Here is a 24,970-nt window from a genome sequence, read left to right as displayed (position 1 = left end):
CTGACTTAAGCAGTGCAGTGCTAATGATACTCTGGAAAACACAGACTCTTAACTCTTGTTGACTTTGATAGGACTTTTGCAGTGGTATTTGTAACTTCAAATGTTGTTTGTGGGGTATAAAGGAAAAGTAGGAAAAGCCAAATTCATTGTTTGACAAAGAATGTGTTTGAAATGGTTAAAAGTAATTTAAACTTTGTAGAAATCTTAATAAACCAAGTTCGTAATTCAGTTAAAAATGTATAGTCTAAAAATCTTTGGCTAAAAAATGTAAGATCTAACTTGGCTAAAAAGTATGGAAACACAGTTTGGCTAAAAATATAATGAGATCTATTAATTAACCTAAATATTAAACCAATGGAAGGTAAAAAAGTTATTTGGCTAAAGATACTTGGTTAAAAGATAAGAAAATATACATTTTAAAAATTAAAATACCAACTGATTTGTTTTGGTAAAGCATATCTAGTCGTGTGGCTAACAATGATACCTTAGAATAATTCTTTACTATGAAAATACTGCTTAAAACTACTGATTAGAAAATAAATTGAATTTTTTACTACTAAAAATATTTTGAATGTATTTGGCTAAAATGCGAATTTAGCTAAAAATATACTGATTCTGATCATTTGATTTAAAATTTTGGGTATTTACTTTGGAAAACTAAAAGTGGAAACCTTGTATTTTTATAATGGCAGTAATGTGTTTATCTGAGGTGAATGTGAATAATTCTGTTTATTTAATTTGGCTGTCAACTCAAATAATAACTTGTATTCGTCATCTCTCTTTTGAGGTTTTTCACCTGTTTACTGCCCACCAAAAAATGGTAAATAAAAGACAAACAACTGATCCCATGGCTGTTTATTGAGTGAAATCCAGTCAAGATCTTCATGTGGAGGGACTGTCCTTTTCAAGTGGGGAATTGCACAAGAAATAGATCAGAACTTGACAATCTTTCTTACCTGCAGATATCACTGAAATATGTCTTGCAACAAAACCTAGGCTCTGTAAACAGGAAAAATGTATGTATTCCTTGTTTCCATGTGTTTTCATACCATTTCCTCTGGTCTGATCATTAGTTAGTTGCTATGGTTCCCAGTTATGTTGCATACCTGTTTCTTGTTTAGTTTGTCATTATCCTATGTTTATAAGCCCTCAGTTTGTTCAGTTCTTTGTTTTGGTATTGTCTTTTCATATTTTGTGTGAAGCTGTTGCGTTGATACTCACCCTTTGCAGATTACTGTCTTTGTTTTATTTTGGTTTATAAAGTTAAAAGCTGCAATTAGATCTGCCTCTCACCTTCCTTTGTCTGTCCAGTCATGACACCTTCCCTTCTTTTTGACATACTCTGACTTGGGACAGATACAGTGGGGAGAACAAGTATTTGATACACTGCCGATTTTCCTACTTACAAAGCATGTAGAGGTCTGTAATTTTTATCATAGGTACACTTCAACTGTGAGAGACGGAATCTATAACAAAAATCCAGAAAATCACATTGTATGATTTTTAAATAATTAATTTGCATTTTATTTGCATGACATAAGTATTTGATCACCTACCAACCAGTAAGAATTCCGGCTCTCACAAACCTGTTAGTTTTTCTTTAAGAAGCCCTCCTGTTCTCCACTCATTACCTGTATTAACTGCACCTGTTTGAACGTGTTACCTGTATAAAAGACACTGTCCACACACTCAATCAAACAGACTCCAACCTCTCCACAATGGCCAAGACCAGAGACCTGTGTAAGGACATCAGGGATAAAATTGTAGACCTGTGCAAGCCTGGGATGGGCTACAGGACAACAGGCAAGCAGCTTGGTGAGAAGGCAACAACTGTTGGCGCAATTATTAGAAAATTCAAGAAGTTCAAGATGACGGTCAATCTTCCTCAGTCTGGGGCACCATGCAAGATCTCACCTCGCGGGACATCAATGATCATGAGGAAGGTGGGTGATCAGCCCAGAACTACACGGCAGGACCTGGTCAATGACCTGAAGAGAGCTGGGACCACAGTCTCAAAGAAAACCATTAGTAACACACTACGCCATCATGGATTAAAATCCTGCAGCGCACGCAAGGTCCCCCTGCTCAAGCTAGCGCATATCCAGGCCCGTCTGAAGTTTGCCAATGACCATCTGGATGATCCAAAGGAGGAATGGGAGAAGGTCATGTGGTCTGATGAGACAAAAATAGAGCTTTTTGGTCTAAACTCCACTCGCCGTGTTTGGAGGAAGAAGAAGGATGATTACAACCCCAAGAACACCATCCCAACCGTGAAGCATGGAGGACGAAACATCATTCTTTGGGGATGCTTTTCTGCAAAGGGGACAGGACGACTGCACCGTATTGAGGGGAGGATGGATGGGGCCATGTATGGATGGGGCCATGTATCGCAAATTCTTGGCCAACAACCTCCTTACCTCAGTAAGAGCATTGAAGATGGGTCGTGGCTGGGTCTTCCAGCATGACAACAACCCAAAACACACAGCCAGGGCAACTAAGGAGTGGCTCCGTAACAAGCATCTCAAGGTCCTTGAGTGGCCTAGCCAGTCTCCAGACCTGAACCCAATAGAAAATCTTTGGAGGGAGCTGAAAGTCCGTATTGTCCAGCGACAGCCCAGAAACCTGAAGGATCTGGAGAAGGTCTGTATGGAGGAGTGTGTCAAAATCCCTGCTGCAGTGTGTGCAAACCTGGTCAAGAACTACAGGAAATGTATGATCTCTGTAATTGCAAACAAAGGTTTCTGTACCAAATATTAAGTTCTGCTTTCCTGATGTATCAAATACTTATGTCATGCAATAAAATGCAAATTAATTACTTAAAAATCATACAATGTGATTTTATGGATTTTTGTTTTAGATTCCGTCACTCACAGTTGAAAAATACCTATGATAAAAATTACAGACTTCTACATGCTTTGTAAGTGGGAAAACCTGCAAAATCGGCAGTGTATCAAATACTTCTCCCCACTATGTAAACTGTGTTTTAACCTCATTCCCTTTGCAACTTGTCTGAGTCTCTTTTTTATGTGTTGGCATGTCTGTCTCATTGCATCGTCATAAATCATATCGACTGTCACATTTCTACAGCCCTGTGCAAAGATTTATTTATTTACAGATAAATGCATTTAAAGGGCCAGATTTACTAAACGGCAAGTAACGCGAGAAAATGTAGAAAAATTTATAACTCAATGCACTGGAGAAATTTTGGCTTATCTAATGCTTTCTAGAGCGAGAATACTCTCTCCTTCCTACATTTTAAATACCACATGCACCAACATGAAATAATATATTTTCAAAATACACATCTTCACTATTACTAAAATTGATCATGCATGGTTTTAACAGTAAATGGTATTATAAAGAAAATGTCCTATTAAATCTAATATGGCAAATCAGTTTCATTTTTATTTATTTATTATCTTTTATTACATTACAAATGACATAATTTTCAAAGGAAAATACATCAACGCATAGAGGCAAACTACTCACCAAACCAATTCATGAGGATTTTCACTCACATCTTAATCCTACAGTCTTCTCAGAGTACAAGTCAACTCACTTCGGATGCTTATTTTAGCTTTATAACAGGAAAATGCAGAAATGTGTGCCACCTGTAGTAGCAATAGCAGTATTAAAAACAGTGTTTGTCCACCTCCCAGTCTATATCTTATAAGCACAGTGTTCTGGGTAAAAGATCATAACATGTTGAGAGCTTAGCAAGGAAAGGAGAGATGAACACATAATTCATTCAATCTTAATATTTCAACAATACTGAGAAAGAAAGACACAATAAGGTGGAAGGGAAGGCAAGGGTCCTGCTTTTGTGGAAGATCATGTATTTCATGTGTCATGCCATTCATGTTGATCCCTGAATGAATTAAAAGATCTTCTGGCTGGAAATGTTATTTTTGTTCAACTCCACTCTACTGTGCAGAGTAATGTGTAAATGTTATTTTCCATTTCCTTTTATGGGATCCTTGAAGTTGAATAATGGGTGAAAGTTTAAATTAGAAGACTTCTGTGCATCTCTTTACTTCTGGTCTTTGGAAGTCACATTAAATGCATCACACTGTGGATTAGGTTGGACTGTATTTTTCTTTTGAAAGTTCATTTGGACCTGAATCATGTGGTTTTGGGCATGAAGCAGAACTTAGTCTCACGTGTAAGGATTCAAAGACTTTATTTGGATGCTCAAAACGAACATTGGTAACTTCATCCCAGTTACTTGTGGTCTGTGTTTGAGTTTATGACAACAGATTTTTCTGCCAGGAATAAAATGATCAAAGTTCAACTTTAGTCATTTGCATATTTACAAATTGAAATAGAACAGAATAGAATGGAATAGAATAGAGTAGAATATGTGGAATATGATACATCATTTAATTATGCATATATACATCCTATAAGGTCCTCAAAATAATATTACCAATTAAAAAATATTTAGATAGGAAAACATTTAATATTTTTTACAAGACTAATGTCTATTTATCTGTATAAAGTTTGTAAAATATGTACCTTGTGTATTTTGCGATTTTACAAACAAACCATCACAGCTATCCCGTGTGTGTGTGTGTGTGTGTGTGTGTGTGTGTGTGTGTGTGTGTGTACTGTTCTATAAAGTACTGGGATCAGTAAGATTTATTAAAGATGTTTTTGAAAGAAGTTTCTTATGCTCACCAAAGCTGCATTTGACTTATAAAAAAAAGAGCAATAACAGTTATATTGTGCAATATTATAAAAATGTAATTTTTTCAAATGAAATTTATTTATGTGACAGAAAAGCTGAATTTTCAGCAGCCATTACTCCAGTCTTCGGTGTCACATGATTCTTCAGAAATCATACTGATGAATATACTGATTTGGTGCTCAAGAAACAAAAGCACAGAATTTATTTTATATCATTCTAGACGTTGTTACTGTCACTTCAGGGCAATTCAGTGCATCCTTGCTGGGAAAAAAAGTACTCATTTCTGTCAGCAAAAAAAAAAAACTTAACAACCCCAAACTATATAAATACACTACAACTATATATATTGTTTGTATACAACATATTTTTTTCTACCTCTTCGTAAAATTACTTCAGATTATATATGTATTTTTTTTATGGTTTTGAATGTTTACCATACACTGAGAATAGTGATATACTCTCTGCTTACTTATGTTACTATGACTACTTCAGACAGTAAGTATATTAAGTGTAATGTATTGTGTGACAGACAGTTGTTTAATTAAATTGCTGATATCTAATGGTAGATGTGTCAGAGCAGATGCATGTATAGAAGAGTGACTGTGTTTGTTTATCTCTCTTCTCAGGTGTAATTGAGGTGGTGAGTAATGTCTTTGTGGAAGTCTCTGGCGTATATCTGGAGAGAGAAATGCACTCAGGAATGAAGAGCTGTTCTTCTCTGCTCCTGTGTCTGCTGGACATCATCCACTGCCTACTCAAAAACCTTTCATCTGTTGTCCGACTGGCCCTTCAGGTAACATTCTCTCTCTATTTCAGTTTAGATTTATTTTATTAAAGTAATTAAACTTAATTGTTTGTTGTTTGATTAACGTGAATGACAGACAGCATGAATTAGGCTGCTGTCACTTTAAGAGCTGCCCAGATCCAATATACTGTTACACATGCATTTCCTTTCTCAACTGTTTGCATTCACTTAAGGCATAAATGACTGTATTTACTAAGATACTTGCAAAGACAGGCATTTTGACACATACAAGTGTGTGTATTTAACTGTTCAAGGCCAATAAAGCGGCTTCACATGAGCGCGTCTCTAAGACAGCCACCCATATAGCGAAATGAGTTCTGGTCCGCTGTCTATTGTGCCTCAACAGTCTAAAATCACTTGTTTTTAAACCACAATGCTTAAAAACGCATGTAGACGATAAGCTTTCGTGACCCCCACGCATGCAGCACAGCAATGCCAAGTGAGTGTAACCGCAATAGAGGCGATAGTCTAAAATCTCTACCGGTTGACAAATCTCTACTGGTTAATCGTGTCTAGCAGTATATCCCCTACTATCGGGTATGTTTAGGGTTTAGTGTAGGTGGTACGTTATTTTCAAATGCAAAGGTTAAAAGCGTTAACCTTTTAGTGCCACTCACTGGACATTTTATTTCTAAACTGCTATGCTACAGTACATAAAACAACATAATAAAACATAAAAAAAAACAAAATTCACGTTCATCTGTTTCGGATAAAACTGAACGCACTTTCAGCGCCACTTTGAAAGTGTCACGAATTTTCAGAATTTTGTCACCACAGGCACGTTTTTCCAATAAGCTTGGGTTGTTCTTTCCTCTTAGTATTGCAGGGTTTTAATATGATATCAGAAGATTCCAGAATAGCAGGGGCCTCATGTACAAAGACTTGCGTTGAATTCATACTAAAACATTGCGTACGGACAAAGCTGTAAATGTGCGTACGCACAAAAAAACCCAGATGTATGAATCTCTGCGTACGAAGGATACCACGCATATTCTCTTTGTACATACCAGTTAACGTAAAATTGAGCGCACATGCACGAGCACAACGCCCCACCCAGTCTCCTCCCTTAATTAAATACATTTAAATATGGTAATGAGTCCACTTTGGCAAAATAAAGCAGTAAGAAAATGGTGACAAGAAACGAAACTTTACAGAAAGTGAATTGGAGGTGCTACTATCGGAGGTAGAAACGAAAAAAAAATGTTTTATTTGGAGGTTTGTCCTCCAGAATTAATAACAAAATGAAAAAAATATGAGTGGGAGAGTTTGGCTGATGTCGTCAATGCGGTGGGATCTGAAAGTCACACTGTAGAGTAGACTGAGTACAGTTGAGAAACTTTTTTGCGTTTTGATTTTTCATACAAAAATAGACACTGAAAAGTTGAGACACCAATTTATAATGATGTGAAGGTAACTAACCATTCATTGAAAATATTAAAAAATAAAGACAAATAAAGAAAATAACAATTGGGCAACATTTTTGTTTATTCATCCATTTATAGGCTACTCATTCATTTTATTTAAATTAGCACTGGTTAAAATGTATAAAGCAGGAACAAGATATGTAGCAATATTTATTAATAATACACAGTTTAAATATCACAAATATCACATTTTATTTTCATTTGTGTCCTATGCTGGCTATTACGGCGTTTAAACTGTTATCATAACACTGAACAACTAAACAGTGTGTTTCCTAATATAACTCTATCGGGGGTACAGTTGGTACAGTGTGTCTCAACTGTCCCCCGCTGGCCACCTCGCACATTTCTCTAGATTTTGCATTTACGTTGCATGACACAATAGCCTACCATGAAATATGCCAGTTTTTAGGGCACAGAATAACGTTTGTGGTGATACCAGTTACGTTTAACAGTCACATAAAGATAATAAGCTATTCATTGTGGAGAGTGCATGGTGAAGTGAACGTCATATCTTATGAAAAAAAAAAAAAATCCCGATATCTTCGGATCGGAGATGCGTCCGTTGTTCAAATTTCCCACGACCAAAGAGGACACTAATACGCACGTGCACAGCAAAAGTCACAACTTGGCTTGCTGCGAACGCAAGTTATTTAAGGTGTCTCAACTGTACACATGTCTCAACTGTACACCGTCTACCCTAAATTACCTTTAAAAGAAATGGTCTGATATAAAGGTGGACATTAAACCAAAGCTGTCATTGCCATAGACTAAGGGTTGTATCAGTTTGCATATGCTTTTACATGTTCTTACTTAATTGCAAAATTTATAGAAGAATATTCCCATAAGGCTCGTGTGACAATATATGACAATTATTTTATAAATAGCAAATTAATAGTAATGCTTTCCCACGGTTGGTGGTGCGATAGACTTGTAGAACAATTCGTTGTGTAATGTTTGCAACTTCACTTTATTGCCTGTAAGAGTCGCCAACGGACAAAAACAATGAGAAATGTACGTACGCCAGACATGAAATTGGCGTGGAGGAACGCACATTCTCGCGTTAATTTCACTGTTAGTACATCCGACCGTGAGTGTGAAAGCTGGCGTACGCAAAGTTTTTGTGCGTACGCAAGATTGATACATGAGGTCCCAGATCTTTATACTTTTTTTTTTTTTATCCTGTTGTTTAAAGCTACACTGTGTAGGATTTTCTCCCATCTAGCGGTGAAATTGTATATAACTACCAACTGAATATTACTTTCTAGCCCCTCCCATTCCGAGGGCGTTTTAACTCGGTGGCCGTATTATTTCAAATCTGCCGGCAGTCACGAGTAAAAACGCGAAAGGCGAAGTTTGAATTTCCAGGTATGTCCCTCTTTGGCTAATATATTTTCAAGATGGAGGAGCAACATGGATTGCTCCTATGTATTCTAAATGGCAGATTCTACACTCACGAGAATACTTGATTAGTTGGTAGAAGTAATTACACATTAATGAGCACATATAATTTTGAAAGAACAAAGTGTTTTTTGCTAAGTGTAGCTTTAACAGCTGTGGTTGCCAGAGTGATTCTGTAAAAATGCAGTAAAAATGTAAGCATATTTACAGACCAACATAAATTTTACAATTTAGACCTGTAATCTATAAAAATGTGTCAATCCAACGTCCGTTTTGTACCTTTAACATATAATTTCAACCACCATAATAGCACTGGTGGTAAAGAGAAAGTAGCTTTTCCACAGCTGAGGAATATAATTAAGTAATTACCGTTTTTTTTTTTTTTTTTTTTTTTTTTTTTTTTTATAGTTAAAATTGCAATATTTTTTTACAGTGTAATTATGGAATATTTTTTGAATTCTGTCCTGCATGCTGTATTTGTTGTGTGTTGGTGCATTGGTTGGATATTTTACATAATTCGGCTTAGAATTAGACGTTTGTCCCATTTTCATATTCTAGGTTTTTTAAGTGGACCCCACATCCCATTGGCATAAAGGGCAATGGGCTCAATTGCAGATTCTAATATTTCCAGCCAAATCCTAAAAGGAGTTTCTAAAGGGCATTGACGTTTTATGGCATACAAGGCCCTGCGGCCATTATCTCCCAGTTCGTTTACTGCAGGGTTATAGTTTCCTGTGGAATTGCTTTTAGTACTAGATAATAGTAGTGTGAGGAGCTTATGTGGTGTGAATATGTGTTGTGTTGTGTTTTCTGGGATGTGGATCTTTTGTAGAAGGTCATGATTGTGTATTTATTTGGGTTGGCTGGCAGTATTACTCCAGCAGTTCCAGGTTTAGCTGTAAACACTGTGTAGTGTAAGACAGCAGAACCACTCATCTGTGCAGAGCAGGTGTTTGATTTCTATGTTGACTGAAGTGAGACCAGGGGCGGAAGGTTATTCCACCCAGATTCCACCTTGTTCATTGATTGTACATGTCGATGTACATTTTGAACAATGTTGGGCTAAATGAGCAACATTCATTCCACTGTCCTGAGAAATGTATACTCTTATGTTGCTATTTTTTTTTATTTATTATGCATTGACTTTTAGTGTACATTGAATAAGGTTGTAGGTTTTACCTCCTACACTTTGTACCTGATAGAATGAAATCCATCCATCCATCTGTTTGTGTAATTTAATATTTCACAGTGAAGTACACAAATTTTTGTTATTTGGATCTGTGTTTAATTTTCTTTTTCTATTTCAAAATGTAATTTTTGATTTCAATGTTCCTTTAAATATTTAATTAATATTTTCACAGATATTGTGATACCTTTAATATGAGTATATTGTAGGTATCAAGAACATTACAATTTTCATTACATTATCTATCTATCATCAGAACATTATCTATCTTTGCTGTCATTATTTTTGTATGGTTTCATGTTGGTACTGTATGGTACCATTTACTGAATGTTTTGCTAAAGTTAATTTGTCCTATGATAAATGAAGTGATTGGACAGTTGTTGTTGTTGTTGTTGTTGTTGTTGTTGTTGTTGTTGTTGTTGTTGTTTTTTTAATTATTCCCCCAAATATGTCCCCTCGTATGACAGTTGCAAGAGACGCACACTGTGTCCGAAATCAAATATTTCCCTACTATGTAGTATGTGAAAAACAGTTTGCCAAAAGAGTAGTTTGTCCTAATGCATAATATTCGAAAAACAGTTGGCGAAAAATCCCCAGATAAACTATTACTTTCACCGAGATTCTGAAGTGCGCATTCGATGGACACTTTACTATCCCATGAGGCCACAGGAGAGGATTTATGAATGGAAGTGAAGCGACGCAACTGACACTGGTGGGTCATGTGACAGTGACAGTAACAATATGGCGGATATAGTACGTCCAAATTTCATTCATACTGCCCATATTCATACTATATAGAGCGTACTCTTTTTAGCAGTTTTGAAGTAAATTCAAATGTAGCACCTACTATGGCGATATGTGATTTCGGACGCAGCGACAGTCTCTCCCATTCTCATTGACAATATGGTCATGGTTATTTCTGTGGAAAGGCAAAATGTTGTTATTTATAGAGGACATCTTATTAATATTTTTACTTTCCTGTCTGTGAAGTCAAGCTGTAATCCTGTTTTTGCATTCAGATCCCCACAAACAAGCACATATCCCTGAGCCTGGATAGGACATGTCTCTTTTTCCAGTGTATGAAACATATCTTCTCTGCAGGAGGGGTTATGGAGGTGGAATGTAAATGCCATGTAGGAAGATGTCTTGTTGTGACAGGAAAAGTTCTTTATGGAGTTTCAGCTAGATATGGTATTTTCCCATTTTCATGGTGTCAATGTAGTGGGGAAATGTATTCTGCCTTGGCACACTTTGCTAAGTTTTTGAGAGGTTAAAATGATTTCTCAGTAATTGGGAGGACAGTCTTTCCCTCTCGTTTTCTTTATTGGCCTCTATCCTTCTCATTCTGTATTTCTTCTATGATTTCAATTTTGTTTAAATTTATGAAAATGGATATACGTGAATAAGCATATTAAACAGTAGTCTCAGCCTCAGATGTGCCTCCTTTTACTGACCACACAAAAATGAAAATTGTCCAAGATCATAGGGTTTGAATCTGTTGACTATATTTTTTTAGAGAGAAAGAGAACTCTTTGAAAGAGACATTTGTTTGATACACTTAGTAGAAAATTCTCTCAATCTCTTGATAAATATATATTTTATATGCCTCTGTTTTTCTGCTTCTGTCTAATTTCAGATTCATCTGTAAAATAAAAATGTCACTGTACATCTCAGACAGGGTTTCTGTAGGAGTGTGAGTTGCACAGTTTCAAAACCATACTAATTTCCTCTCTGTTTTGCCTCTAACCATTCCTGTTGCATACGTTATGGATGGATTTGGATGGTCTACTAGTCATCTAGCAACCAACTAGTTGGATATTGAGGTTGACTAGTGAGGTTTTTCTTTAAAAGTGACAAGATTTTTGATATATGGTACATTATGGCAACTCTGTAGCCTACCACAACAGAAAATTGTATTCTTTTCTTTAATGTTTCCTCTTTAATTTAGGGCTGGAACAAAGAAATTCAAAAACAGATAATAATAAAAATATAAAAAATATTTCTTTTTTCTTTTTTCTTGTTTCTCATGTCACTGTAAATCCCCTCTTGCTCTTTTTCTCGTTCCGGAGGTATCCATCCTTATTTTGTTTTCCCTCTCTCACACTTGCCGTCCCATCCTCTTGTTTGTAAACACTTCTCACTCTGTCGCCCTCATTTCTTGAGCTGTTCTCCTCATTTTTCTCTTTCTCTCCTCCTTTCCCTACACCCCCCAGCCCCCCCCCCCCCCCCCCCCCGTCCTCAGGGAGCGCTTGCCTGCTACTGTCGCCGTAGGCATGCTTTTAGGGGGTTCATGTCTGGATCCTCTCCTCACTGATGATTAGATTGTTATGCAATGACAACTGCTATGCAGATACCAGCAGGATACATCCAGCCACTCACTCCGAGTGGATCCACCACACCTTTTACCCATAATTACTCGCAGCGGACATCTTTGTCAGAGCTACCGAGTGTGTGCACACACGAGCGTTCGTGTTCAATTTCCAGTACTTTGACGTCTAATAGTTCCCAGTGCTATTTTTACCGGTACGCTTCAGCAGACCCGTGGTAAACAGTGCTTTAAAGTCGGATATGTGGCACACGGGACTCACAGGAAGTCGCTCCCCTGTCAGTTCCTCCTCAACCCTCATTATCCACCCAAGGCCTTTGTCTTTCCCTCAGCGTCCTTCCATACATATTCATGCACGGACATCGCCAAAATGGAGCCTGTAATGGAATTCAGTACTCTGAGAGAGAGAGAAAAAAGCGACAGAAGAGAGAAAGGAAAGCTTATTAAAAAAAAAGTGTCCACACAACCCAAATTCGTTTGGGTGATAATGATGAGGGAGACATTGCCGAACACTTTTCCCCACTGCGCCGACTGTCCTTCCCTCTCGCGTTTCTCTCACGATGTCAGCCCGAGCTCCGTCATTAATATTTTAAATGAGTGAAGGGAGTTTAAATGTGAAAAAGCTGCAGTCCTATTAAGCGAAGGCTTGCTGTAATCTCATTGCTCCGGTCTGTCAATCTGCTTGAGGATCCCAGACACTCACATTCACTGAAATATTAGCCAGAATAAGACAGAGACAGCGGCATGAACTTTTGAACCAGACCCACTGCACGGCTGCTCTCGCTGATGACTGATGGGTAACAAACTTTGCATCTCTTATGCATTCTTGCTGCTGTTGTCTATTTTTATCTATCTCTCTCTCTCTCTCTCTCTCTCTCTCTCTCTCTCTCTCTCTCTCTCTATGACAGCTGTTACTAAAGAGTAAGATGTTGTGGCTGATGGTAGACAGCGAGCTGTACACATTGTTCCGTTCCGGCAGCAGAGCTGGGCAGTGTTCAGAGACCCCAGCACCTCTGAGGAGCGTCTCTGTTAAAAATAGCACCAGCTTCAAGCTACTGTACTTCCTGTGATGATTACATGAGCAGGAATCTCTCAGACTCTCAATCCTCTGTTGCGTTGGCTCTTGAGTTCTCTTCTCTAAGCATCCCCCCAATGACTGACTGTCCTCATTTTCTTCCTTTCGCTTCCCCTTTATTCTCCCTCTCTTTTTTCTTCTCGGCCTAATAATGCTCTCTCTGCTTCTTTTTTTTTTTTTTTAGAGATCAGACAGCAATGAAAACACTGAGGCTGCAGAGGAACTGCTGCTCATCAACAAGCCACTGACAGACCTAAACAACCTCCTCATTCAACTGGTCAGTGTGTGTGCGTGTGTGTGTGTGTGTGTTTCATGCAAACTTTACATCTGTTTTGCTTAACCATTTCTTTTGCATAAACTATGCATAGCTCATTATGGTGTACTAGTCATCCAATAATTGACTTTTTTGAAACCGTGCCTTATGGAAACTCTACCACAACAGAAAATTGTAAAAATATAAATTCTATTATATATAATGAAAGTAATCCCATGAAGTGATCACATCTTAACAGGTTATGATCAGGGGAGTGAAAGTTACCTGTTAACACAGGGTCTGTGCTTTCGTTTTTCTTTATTATCATTTGTAGTTTAGCAATTTAAATAGTCCATTGTTAAAAAAAAAAAAAAAAAGTCATCAAAAAGAATACCATATGGGGTTTTTTTACCCGATTAATCCAATAATCAAAGAAATAATCACCCAATGAATCGATTGTCAAACAATCGTTAGATTCAGCTTTATCATATATGTATCCATTTGTAATTAGATTCTTACAAACTCTAATTGTGAAACCATAATCACAGTATTTTCTTAATTAACAAACCAAAAAATACAGATGTAGAATCAACAGGAATGCGTTTAATAGCACAACTATTCCGTATGTCTCCCCTATATGGGTGACCCCAGGAAAAGCTTGGAGAGAAAATCAGGTGTTATGTGACTTAAAAACAGCATATTATTGTTCTGTTCATTTGTTTAAGAATCCCCTTTTAATTCCTAGAATTCAATTAGTTTTTGTTTCATTAAAATAATGAGAAAATTATGCAAAATATGTCCGTGTACCAAAGATAGTTCATTTGATTAAATGTAGTAACTCTCAGACAGTGTTTTAGCATTAAAGGGTTAGTTCACCCCAAAATTGTAATTCTGTCATTAATTACTCACCCTTATGTCGTTCCAAACCCGTAAGACTTTAGTTCATCTTTGGAACACAAATTAAGATCTTTTTGATTAAATCTGAGAGCTTTCTGTCCCTCCATTGACAGCTACGCTATTAAACTACAATTGTGACGCTTCAAAAAGTTCATAAAGAAATTGTAAAACTAATCCATATGAATTGAGTTGTTTAGTCCAAATTTTCTGAAGAGATGTGATTGCTTTATATTATGAACAATTTAATTTAGGCATTAATTCACATATAAACATTCATCAGTTCACACATCAGTTGTGGTAAACAGAAGCTCAAGCATGTTCGCCTGACGTGCGAGAACCAATGAGGTTCATTCTCGTGTTACGCAGGACGTTTGAGCTTCTGCAAGAACCAATGAGGTTCGTTCTCGTGTTACGCAGGACGTTTGAGCTTCAGCAAGAACCAATGAGGTTCATTCTCGTGTTACGCAGCACTTTTTAGCTTCAGCAAGAACCAATGAGGTTTGTTCTCACGCGTCAAGCAGGATCGGTTGAGCTTCTTTTCATGTTTGTTGATCAATGTTTAAATGTGAATAAAAGCCTAAATTAAATCAGTTCATCATATAAAGAGATCGAGTATCTTCAGAAAATGTGGACTAAGCCACTCAATTCATTTGGATTAGTTTTATGATCTCTTAATGAAAAAAAAAAGAAAAGAAAAGATATTTATTTGTGTTCCGTTGATGAACGAAAGCATCATGGGTTGGAACGACATGGGAGTGAGTAATTATGACCGCCGCTAGCGAAAGCGGTCATATAGGGATTGTCAAAGTTTTTTTTTTTGTTTTTTTTGTCACCTTACTGAATTTTTCGTCAACGATACCAGGGACACCGAAACACCAGGGAACATGAAATTTGGTGGGCATGTAGCCCCACTAGACTTCTAAGGAAAAATTTCGTTTGGTCCCCGGGGGCCACTCCCCCCCCCCGCGCGCTAGGCCCCCCAAACCCAAAAAAATGCAGTTTTTCCTAAATAACTACCTGAACCGTGGCACCGAGGATGAAGACATTTTTATGGTATGTTGCTCTTAAGGGCCCACATCAACCTAGCCCATAATCACTCATTTGTGATTTGCGCCCCTCCCATAAAAAAATGAAAATGCAATATTATTCTGCTTTTATCGCCCCTATCTTCAGTGGAGATGTTCAGAACTGCACCATATTTCATGTGTATGATTAACTTGACATCCTCTGGGGGTATCCTCTGCTAAGTTTTGTAGAATTTCATCCATGGGGGGGTATAAAATAAATTCATTTATGTGCACATTTAGTGACTGTACACTCATCGGCCTGTAGATGGTGGTGTTGAGCGAAGGGTTGCTGGTTTAGGATGATACTGTCACACACACACATGCAGGAATACAAACAAACGCAAGCATGCACACACACTGACATCCACACGCACAGACACACACCCATACACACACATACAAATCCACATGCACAGACACACACACACAAACACACACGCGCACACATGTACGCACACATACATACACGCACAGACACACACACACACACACACACACAGACACACACATACACAAACACACACACACACTCACACAGACAGACATGCACATACTATTACTTTTTTTAGGTATATACATAAACACGCAATACAGCCAAATTACTCCACGTCATTTATTTTTGTGGAAAGCCAGTGCAGGCCTGAGCGGCGGTCATATTTTGTACCGCGATGCGGTACATCTAGTTAATGACAGAATATTCATTTTTTGGGTGAACTATTTGTTTAACTATGAATAATCTGGTGGTCTATAATAGCTTTGTGCAATAAAAGGTTATGTAGCCTAATTTGGATATATGTCAGTTAATGTATTGATAAACTGTGATTATTATCCAGATATTACTCAGAAACACATCAGATAATCGATTTTGAAAATGTCATTTTTCACATTCCTGACAAAAAAAACTGTCAAATAAATCTGGTTCTCAATGTTCTTGTCCTTAACTCTGGGACTTTATAAGACCATAGTGTTTTCAACATTTATGAATCTCAGGGCCCAAAAATGTTCCCACTGTTCTCTGACCTGCACACTGGAGTTCACAGAATAATCTGGAGGAACTGAAATGAAATATTGATTGGAATCATCATCCATTGGTCCACCAAAGCAGATTCACTAAAAAAAAAAAAAAGACTTTGTCTTCAGCAAGTATGGGATGCATTTTTGTGATCTTATCACAAGTGGTCAATGACAGGTAGAAATGGAGTCTAAAACATGTTATTATCAGTTCACTGAAACCCAACCCAAGCTCATTAGAAATACATGACTCTGCCTACATTTTCTGAAACACTGCAAAAACGTGCCTATACATGTGTTTCAATGCAGTTTATATCTGAAATGACGCTAGTGGCAGTAAAACAGCAACAACTTTTATTCTTTTATTTTCTATTTATTTATGTATGCTTTGTTAACAGTATCGGTTAGGTTTAGTGTAGGTTCTCCTATATTTGTGAGAGAGCATTAACCTTTAAGCACCACTCTCCAGACGTTTCATTTCCAGACTGCCATGACGCATACAAGAACCAACGTAATAATAATACGTTGCCATAGTTCGCGTTTGAATGTTTCAGTTAGCTGTGAACTGTAACACCAATCACTGGATTTTGAAAGTGCTGTGAAACGTGCTACAATCAAAGCAATATCATTTTGCAAAAACGTACCCATGAACACTGGGCTTTTTTAATAAACCCACATCTGCAATGGAGAATAACATGATATGATTATAGCACCTCTTGTGGACGTGTCACCTGAAAAGTGCAGCAAAATTTACCTGGAGCAACGTATTTCAGGTTACAGAAATGTATGCAGGGTAACTTATTTCCAATGGGTTGCCAAAACCACATATAGAGGTAGTTGCATCAAAACAAGTTGTCAAACTTTGTTGTTGTTGTACCAAAATACACTGATTACGATGGAAATTACAGATACCTTCCTTATACTTTTCATTTGGTTCTTTTTCAATTCACTTGTAAGCTGTGTAACACAGGTTTGCCCTTCAGTCGCATTAGTGCATGACTCTCAGCGCTCCCGCAAAAGTGAAGTAGAGTGTAAAGGAAACAAGAGGGGAGGGTCTCGACTAAATCCGAACAAGTGGTCATGGGAAATGCATTTGAAAATGTTAATACCGAGTGGTACTGTAACGTAATGCATGCTGACCACTTGTTGTTACATTACGGACATATATACAACGCATCTTAATACCAGGTGGAAACAGGCCAATTTTTGCTATATAGGGGTTGGGACTGCAATATTACTTGCATATATTATTCATGTGAATTCATTGCTATGCATTTTGTAATTAATATACATTTAAGTTCTGAACATTATATGAAAGCCAGCTTGTTCATGGTATCTGGACTAATTTAATCATATTTTGTTACATGATGCCAAATTTGAATCTTAAACTATATCTTAAGTTGTTTTTTTTATTCTAAAAATCAGTTTTTATACTAGATGTCTAGATGTTAAATTTCTGTAAAATATGAAGTGAGGTACGTTATTCTCCCATGTCACTGTTGCTGAGCTCTAGTCCTGTGCTTACAGCTGATTGGTCCATGGTTGGCCTCAAAGGTTCCAGGGTAGATAGTGTCATACTGAAAAACCCCTTTCGGCTCTAAGTGGAATTTTTATTTTTAGAGTGCTAATGATGTGTGGACAATACTGTAGTTTGTAGTAAAGAAATACAAAGATATCAAATCATACCTGATGACCATTCTACAAATAAGAATGTAATTTTAATATCAATTTGCATCAAAATGATTCCACTGTCTCCAACAATAATTTCATGAAATATAATAAAGTGTTCTTAATGTGAAATCCATTATTAGATTGTAGTAAGTGCATATGGGCCGTTTTTCCACACCCTCTGCTCTCAGTCACATTTTCACGTGTCATTAACCGATCCCTATAATGAATAATGGACCATCCATTTCGAATATAATCAATCCAGACAAGTGAGACATTCATAATTGAAAAGAGAGATTTACTTCTCATTCGTTTCATGGAAAGCCGCAAATTGACAAAGATAGATTGAATTTCATCGCCAATGAATGTTGTGTGTTTGCCAAGGGTTTTGTATCTTTCTCATGAAAGCATATTAGATCAGCCAGTCATAGAAGACTCAATACAGCCTTTGAAAAGAGGGTCTGGCTGTTTGTGGGAGATGCAATGAACTGAAATGCTGTTCAGTATTAGTTTGTGTGGAAGGCTTTGTTGTATTTCATATTCCATTGTGAGTTTCATATATTGCACATTGTATATGACTCATGTCTAATAGAGGCTTTCAGCAGACACAGGATGACATCTAGATGAGACTATGCTGAGAATCCCATCTATTGAAGATAGAGAGAGAGTGAAATGAAAGTGGTTGGCATAGTGATGCACTGTGGCATAATATTCCCACAGATGGCAGAAAGACCAGAGACCAGCTTCCCACCAACACACTCCACTCAACTCTGTAACCCTCAGACGTACATCCAGCTTGTGTATGTGTGTTTAAGTGGCAAGCTGTACCCACATGACCCTCAAAGCAGAATCCAAGCTGCCCATTTCGCCAGGAAAAACTGACAGACTCATTTTTGGGGCTGGTTCCCTCAAAATGTCTTTTTGCTGTTAAAAACGCATGATGCAGGACAGTAGAACAAAAACAAAAAACACCCTGTTCCTGGAGGCACACCAACAGTGCACATTTTGGATGTCTCCCTTATCTGACCCATATATTTATATTTCTGGTCTTGGAGTCTCTACTCACAAGCTGATGAGTTGGATCAGTTGTGTTTGATTAGGAAGAGTTTGAACGTGTAGTGTTGACGTTCCTCCAGGAAAATGGTTGGAAAACACCGGTCTAGAGACATGTTTTTTAAAAGTTGGACGACTTTTATCTTGGGCACTGCGTTTTTAGAATATAACATTGCAAGATGCGTGAACAAAAGTTAAAGACGCCCGTCTAGCTTGTTTACAGTGAAAAACAATGGAAAAGTAGCGTAATGGAATGGAAAATCACATTCTTACACACCAAAACTAACACACAATGCTGCTGTGAAAAACATTTTCAAACCCTGGATTTTCTTGTGCATTATCTTAAATCTGACATTCAATCATTCTCTTGCAAAGACACTCAGGACACTGTTTTTTTAAATGTTTTCTGTGATCGGATCACAGCTGATCACATTAACCCCCTGAGGTCGGCTGTCGCGCCGGCGCGATAGGCTCGTTTTTTTCCATATGAGTGCAAAAAAAAAAGAATATTATTTTTTATCTTATATGCTTGTGTTATACATCAATCGATCCTGTTTAGTGTGTATTTTTTTTTGTGTATGCTCATAATAAAAACAAAGTGTTGTGCTTTTCGCCAAATAAAGAAAAATAAACATGATGCGAGTTCATCCTACTCTCCGTCAGTGAAGTCAATTCTGAAACGCGTCCGAAAATGAACTGTAACTCAGCGAATACTCAGTCAAACAGGTATTCAGTCACACAGGCATGAAGCTTGAATTCTCTTCTTTAAAATGAAGTAATTTTTATAAAAAACAAATATTCACAGTTTATGTAATATGCATGCAAAGAGAGAGATGTCAGTCGTTCTCATCTCAGCTCATTAAGTTTTAATGTGCTCCGCCCACGGAGAGCGCGCGCTATTCAAACGCAAATGTGAGGCGATCCAAACAAACCTGTGAAACGCCCACATCAGCTGGATAACACACACCGCGAGTTCACTTTCAGACTTATGTACTTTACGATGCTGTGAGGAATAATACTATCTTGATAATAATCCTGCAAAAATTTACCTCAGAAGTTCTGGAAGTATCATTTCAAGGAGCAAACGGATCCCGCTGAGGAATTAGGTCAGTTCTGTTTGCTTTGTTCTAATCGGAATGAATGAACGCACAGATGCGTGCTGTTGTGGAGCTACTACAGCTGGCAAAAATACTGTTTAAATATGAATCGCGTTTCTATGAATGAATGAACGCACAGATGCGTGCTGTTGTGGAGCTACTACAGCTGGCAAAAATACTGTTTAAATATGAATCGCGTTTCTATGAATGAATGAACGCACAGATGCGTGCTGTTGTGGAGCTACTACAGCTGGCAAAAATACTGTTTAAATATTGATCGCGTTTCTGTGTATGAATGAATGAACGAACGCACAGATGCGTGCTGTTGTGGAGCTACTACAGCTGGCAAAAATACTGTTTAAATATTGATCGCGTTTCTGTGTATGAATGAATGAACGAACGAACGCACAGATGCGCGCTGTTGTGGAGCTACTACAGCTGGCAAAAATACTGTTTTAATATGAATCGCGAATACAAAGAAAGATTACACTGGAAATCTTGTTACAATTTTAAATGTTGTTGTAATTGTATAACCTTAAAAAAAAAACAAAAAAAAACATATATATATATATATATATATATATATATATATATATATATATATATAAGGATAGATGTAAACAAAATCTTAAGGTCATTATAAGCCTTCTCTTTAAATAATTGTATTATGCTTTATTAGTGACACATTTGGGAAGAGAATATATTCCAAATCTGAAAATACAGTATGAGAACAATTAACTGCACAATTACTAGAAATGTTTACCTTGGATATTGTACAATTTGCAAGCAAAATTTGTGGAAAAAAAACAACAAACCAGTTATATATTGTCCTTGCATTCTTGTGGCTCATTCACACACCTGAATGAAAGGCTCATTACGTATGCAGCCTCATTATGCGGGCCCCATTGACTCCACAGGTGTGAATCACGCCAACCCGCATATGGCCTTTCCAAACAAAAAGTGTTTTACAAGATTTAAATCAATGTATTGTGTTATGTGAATGATTAGGCAGGATGATTTTCACATAATTTTGAAGAAAAAATTCTAGGCAACGTCATCCATTAGTCAGAAGTCTTATTTACATATATTTAGAATATGTTTTATGGCCTTATTTCAGAAACTTTAGTTTTTTGTTTTTGAAAAAAACATGCATAAACATTATTCTATCAAAAATACAAACATGTACATGCAAGTTGTTCACATATTATGGTAGCCCTGTTTGTGCTAAATAGAGTGAATTTACACCTTTGCCATTAATATGTTTATAAGCAACTGAAAAAAGCACAAATGTCAGGGCATGTCAGAACATCTCAAGGACCCCAAAAAACCCTCAGACCCCAGAGGGTTTAAAGGCAGGTGTTAATGCACCCAAGATTGTGATCGAATCATGATCGGATCGCTGAAAACACATTTGAAGGTCTGGGATGGATTCTTATCACATTTGATGAAAGTTTAAATGCTAATGCGTTTTTATTATGCATATTTAGTTAAGTAATGTGTAGTTACTATGTAATAAACATGTGATTAAGTAATAAGAAAATGCTCTTGCGATTTACTCACCTGATTTGATCAACAGTATCCAATTATCAAATTATTTAGACTTGGAATCTTGTTTCTCTACTTTATCTCCCCAAAGCTCTTAAAAACTTTCTATCTTCCTTTTCGTCACTTAAAATCCCTATTAACTTCTTTTAATGGGGGGGTTTGTAGTGACTGAAAACACACTGGAGATGAAGGAAGTCAATGCAGTCCGTCCAAAAAAAATCCAGATTCTATCCAGATTAAAAAAAACAGCATTTGCCAGAAATAAATGTGGCTTGTGGCTCTGTGGTAATATGAAAACTCTGTTAGAGCACACGCCTGGCCTAAACCAAACACTGGCTCAACAGGACTGCCTGTTTTGTTTGTTTTTTGACTAATGATAGATGGGCAGAGTGTTTGGGAAAATATCTAAATATAAATGTTTTACAGTGTCATATACTTTCTGGAATAGCTTCTTTTTTTTAAGAATCAATGTCATTGTTGAAAAACCATGAATATGTTTCTATCTACTTTCTAGTTCAGTACATACACTGCTTAGTGAGTCAGACATTTTCAGTACTGTGTACTGAGACATCCATTCCCAATGAATTACATACTGGACAGTTAAGAAAAAAAAAAAAAAAAGTACACACTACACACTGGCTGCTCAGTATATTTACCAGAAATCTCATCATGGCATATTTCAGTATGCCACTATACTTTAACAAGTACAGTGAAGATGTTTGTTAAACAAAATGGAAGATACCAGCAGGTCATCTCATCATATGATGCTGTTGGTTAATTAATGCCAGCTGCGTTTTTAATGAACAACATCATAACTGTGTCGCAAGCAGAGCCGGATTAACGCAAAGGCAAACTAGGCACGTGCCTAGGGCCCGATTGGCGGGATGGGGCCCAGACAGAGGGACAAAAAAAAAAATAATAATATAATGTAAAAATATCCTATCTACAATTTATTTCAATATTTATTAATTAACTAAAAATAGTGACGATGTTTATCTTCACCATAGACTGTTACATTACTGCAGTTAAACCAATTAATGTGTCCGTTACAAAGCGGGTGCCGGCTTCTGAAAGTATGTGTAACGAACGCATCCATCAGGTGCTGCGAGGCAAAAGCCTAAGCACACAAAGAAGCACAGCTCAAAATGCAGGTGTGTGAGTTGTCGTCATCTATTTTGGAGTGATTGCAATGTATTCTAAATATAAACTTGTCCTGTAGATCAGCGTCATTTCTGTAAAAATCATTCACCGCTTTATTACGAGTTTAAAAGAGCGCGAGCGTCATTAACGTGCCCAGACGCGACGCTTTGAATTTGCGCGTACAATGAATGAATAACATCGCGTCGGGAGCTGACTAGTAAAAAAGCTACAAAATTAAAAGACAAGGCGTCTGTATTCTAAGTTAAAAAGCCAACACACTACAACATTTTTAAATGTTTCAAATAAAGGATCTCATGGGTCTATCTTCTAAATTCTGCTGATGATTAGATTATACCCTGACATTACGCCAATAATATCAGTTTATACATTTTCTTCTGCTCAGTAGCGATCGTGTCTTTCTCTTCCACTTGATTTGTGTATAGCATATTTAAAGTAGCAATGCGATATAAAAGCACTTATGCTCATTTACTGAAGTGGGATTCTGGAACTGTGAATAAATTGAATAAAACAGCAAAATAACAACAACAACAATAACATCTTCATTAAACAAAAAAGAGATTACCTTAGATAAAGTTTGATTAATATGTACATACAGTAGGCTACCGGTAAAAGTCTGGACCCATTACTATTTTTAATGTTTTTTGAAAGAAGTTTATTATAATGCTCTACAAGCCTGCATTTATTTGATCAAAAATACAGAAAAAAAAACAGGAATATTCAGCAAGGATGTGTTAAATATATAAAAAATGATAGTGAAGACTTTTTTAAAACAACTTTTTAATAATCAAAAATCCTGAAAAAAAGTATCACAGATTATAAAATAAATATTAAGCACCCTTTCTAACATTTGATAATAAATCAGAATGATCACTTGACACTAAATTCAGCTTCGCATCACAGAAATATAAAGTATAGTAAAATAGAAAACCATTATTTAAAATTTTAATAATATTTCACTATATTATTTTTCTGTATTTTTGATCAAATAAATCCAGGCTTGATGAGCATAAGAGACTTCTTTCAAAAACATTAAAAATAGTAATGTGTCCAAACTTATGTACTGTGTAAGTAAAAATATACTGCTTTTAAAATTAAATGTTGTATAAATAAAAAGGTTAGGAATCATATTTGTTTCAAGTGTTTTTTTTATTGGGGGTGGGGGGCCTCCAACATGAATTTTGCCTAGGGCCTCCTAATGTCTAGAACCGGCTCTGGTCGCAAGGCAATTGAATCATCAGTGTCCCACTGTTTTTTGGATCAAGATTTTAGAAGAAAATATAAAAGCACAATTTTAAGGTTATGTATTGCATACTGTGTATTAGATTTGAGCTTTTATGCGGTTCACATAAAAGGTTAGTTCACCCCTAAAATGAAAAATCTGTCATCATTCATCATGTTGTTCCAAACCCATAAGATTTTTGTTCATCTTCGGGACACAAATTAAGATATTTTTAATGAAATCTTAGAGATTTCTGTCCCTCCAATGAAAGTCATTTCACCCAAAATTGCAAAACGTTCATAAAAAGATTGTAAAAGAAATCCATTTGAATCAAGCAGTTTAATCCAAGTCTTCTGAATAGACACGGATCAGTTTATATAATCAGAAGATTTAACTAATAGGCTTTTATTCCACATATATGTAATGAGGTTCATTCTCGTGTCACGCCAGCATGTTTGAGCTTCAGCAGAACCTGTGTTTGTTCTTGTGCATCAAGCAAGGTTGAGCTTCAGTTGACCATATTTGATGTGCTCTATGAATGTTAGCTCAATGATCAGTGTTTATGTGAATAAAAGTCTAAATTCAATCTGTTCATCATATAGCCGTATCTCTTCAGAAGATTTGCACTCAAACACTTCATTCATTTGGATTTATTTTACAATGTCTTTATGAAAGTTTTGAACCAGTGAGTTTTGGGTGAATGGGCTTTCAATGGAGGGACAGAAATCTCTCAGATTTCACTAAAAATATCTTTATTTGTGTTTTGCTGATGAATAAAATTCTAATGGGCTTGGAACGACATGAGTGAGTAATTGTTAAATAAGCTTTCATTGTGAATAATAAACAATGCAAGTTTTAAAATAAGTTTTAAAAAAGCATGTTTTTTTAAATAGTTTCAAATCAAGTACATCATGTAACATTGCAGGACACTGCTGTCACTGCTTGAAATTGAATGTCAACTACCCGCCTGCAGAATTCTGCAGAAAGATATCCACAGAATTTCATCATTCGCCAGAACACCTGTTATTCACATTCTACACATTCACTGGTCCTTGCATTTAGTTTATTTATTATTTCGGCTAATAATGGCTTAATAAT

At 36.6% G+C, this 24,970-nt stretch overlaps 1 protein-coding gene across 1 annotated transcript in view; it reads left to right on the top strand.

Annotated features, from left to right (window-relative positions):
- The window catches only part of ulk4 (unc-51 like kinase 4), a gene marked incomplete at its 5' end in the record, with an annotated part of 224,362 nt that overhangs the window by 149,664 nt on the left and 49,728 nt on the right, over positions 1-24,970 (top strand). Inside the window, 2 exons of the mRNA XM_081389791.1 lie at positions 5,314-5,480; positions 13,086-13,178. Of these exons, the coding sequence (XP_081245917.1) occupies positions 5,314-5,480; positions 13,086-13,178 (260 nt within the window). The remainder of the gene's footprint in view (positions 1-5,313; positions 5,481-13,085; positions 13,179-24,970) is intronic.

Source organism: Scardinius erythrophthalmus (assembly GCF_964197995.2).
Source record: "Scardinius erythrophthalmus genome assembly, chromosome: 16".
NCBI lineage: Eukaryota > Metazoa > Chordata > Actinopteri > Cypriniformes > Leuciscidae > Scardinius > Scardinius erythrophthalmus.
The sequence above is the reverse complement of the archived record's forward strand: the minus strand, read 5'-3'. Positions and strand labels throughout refer to the sequence as shown.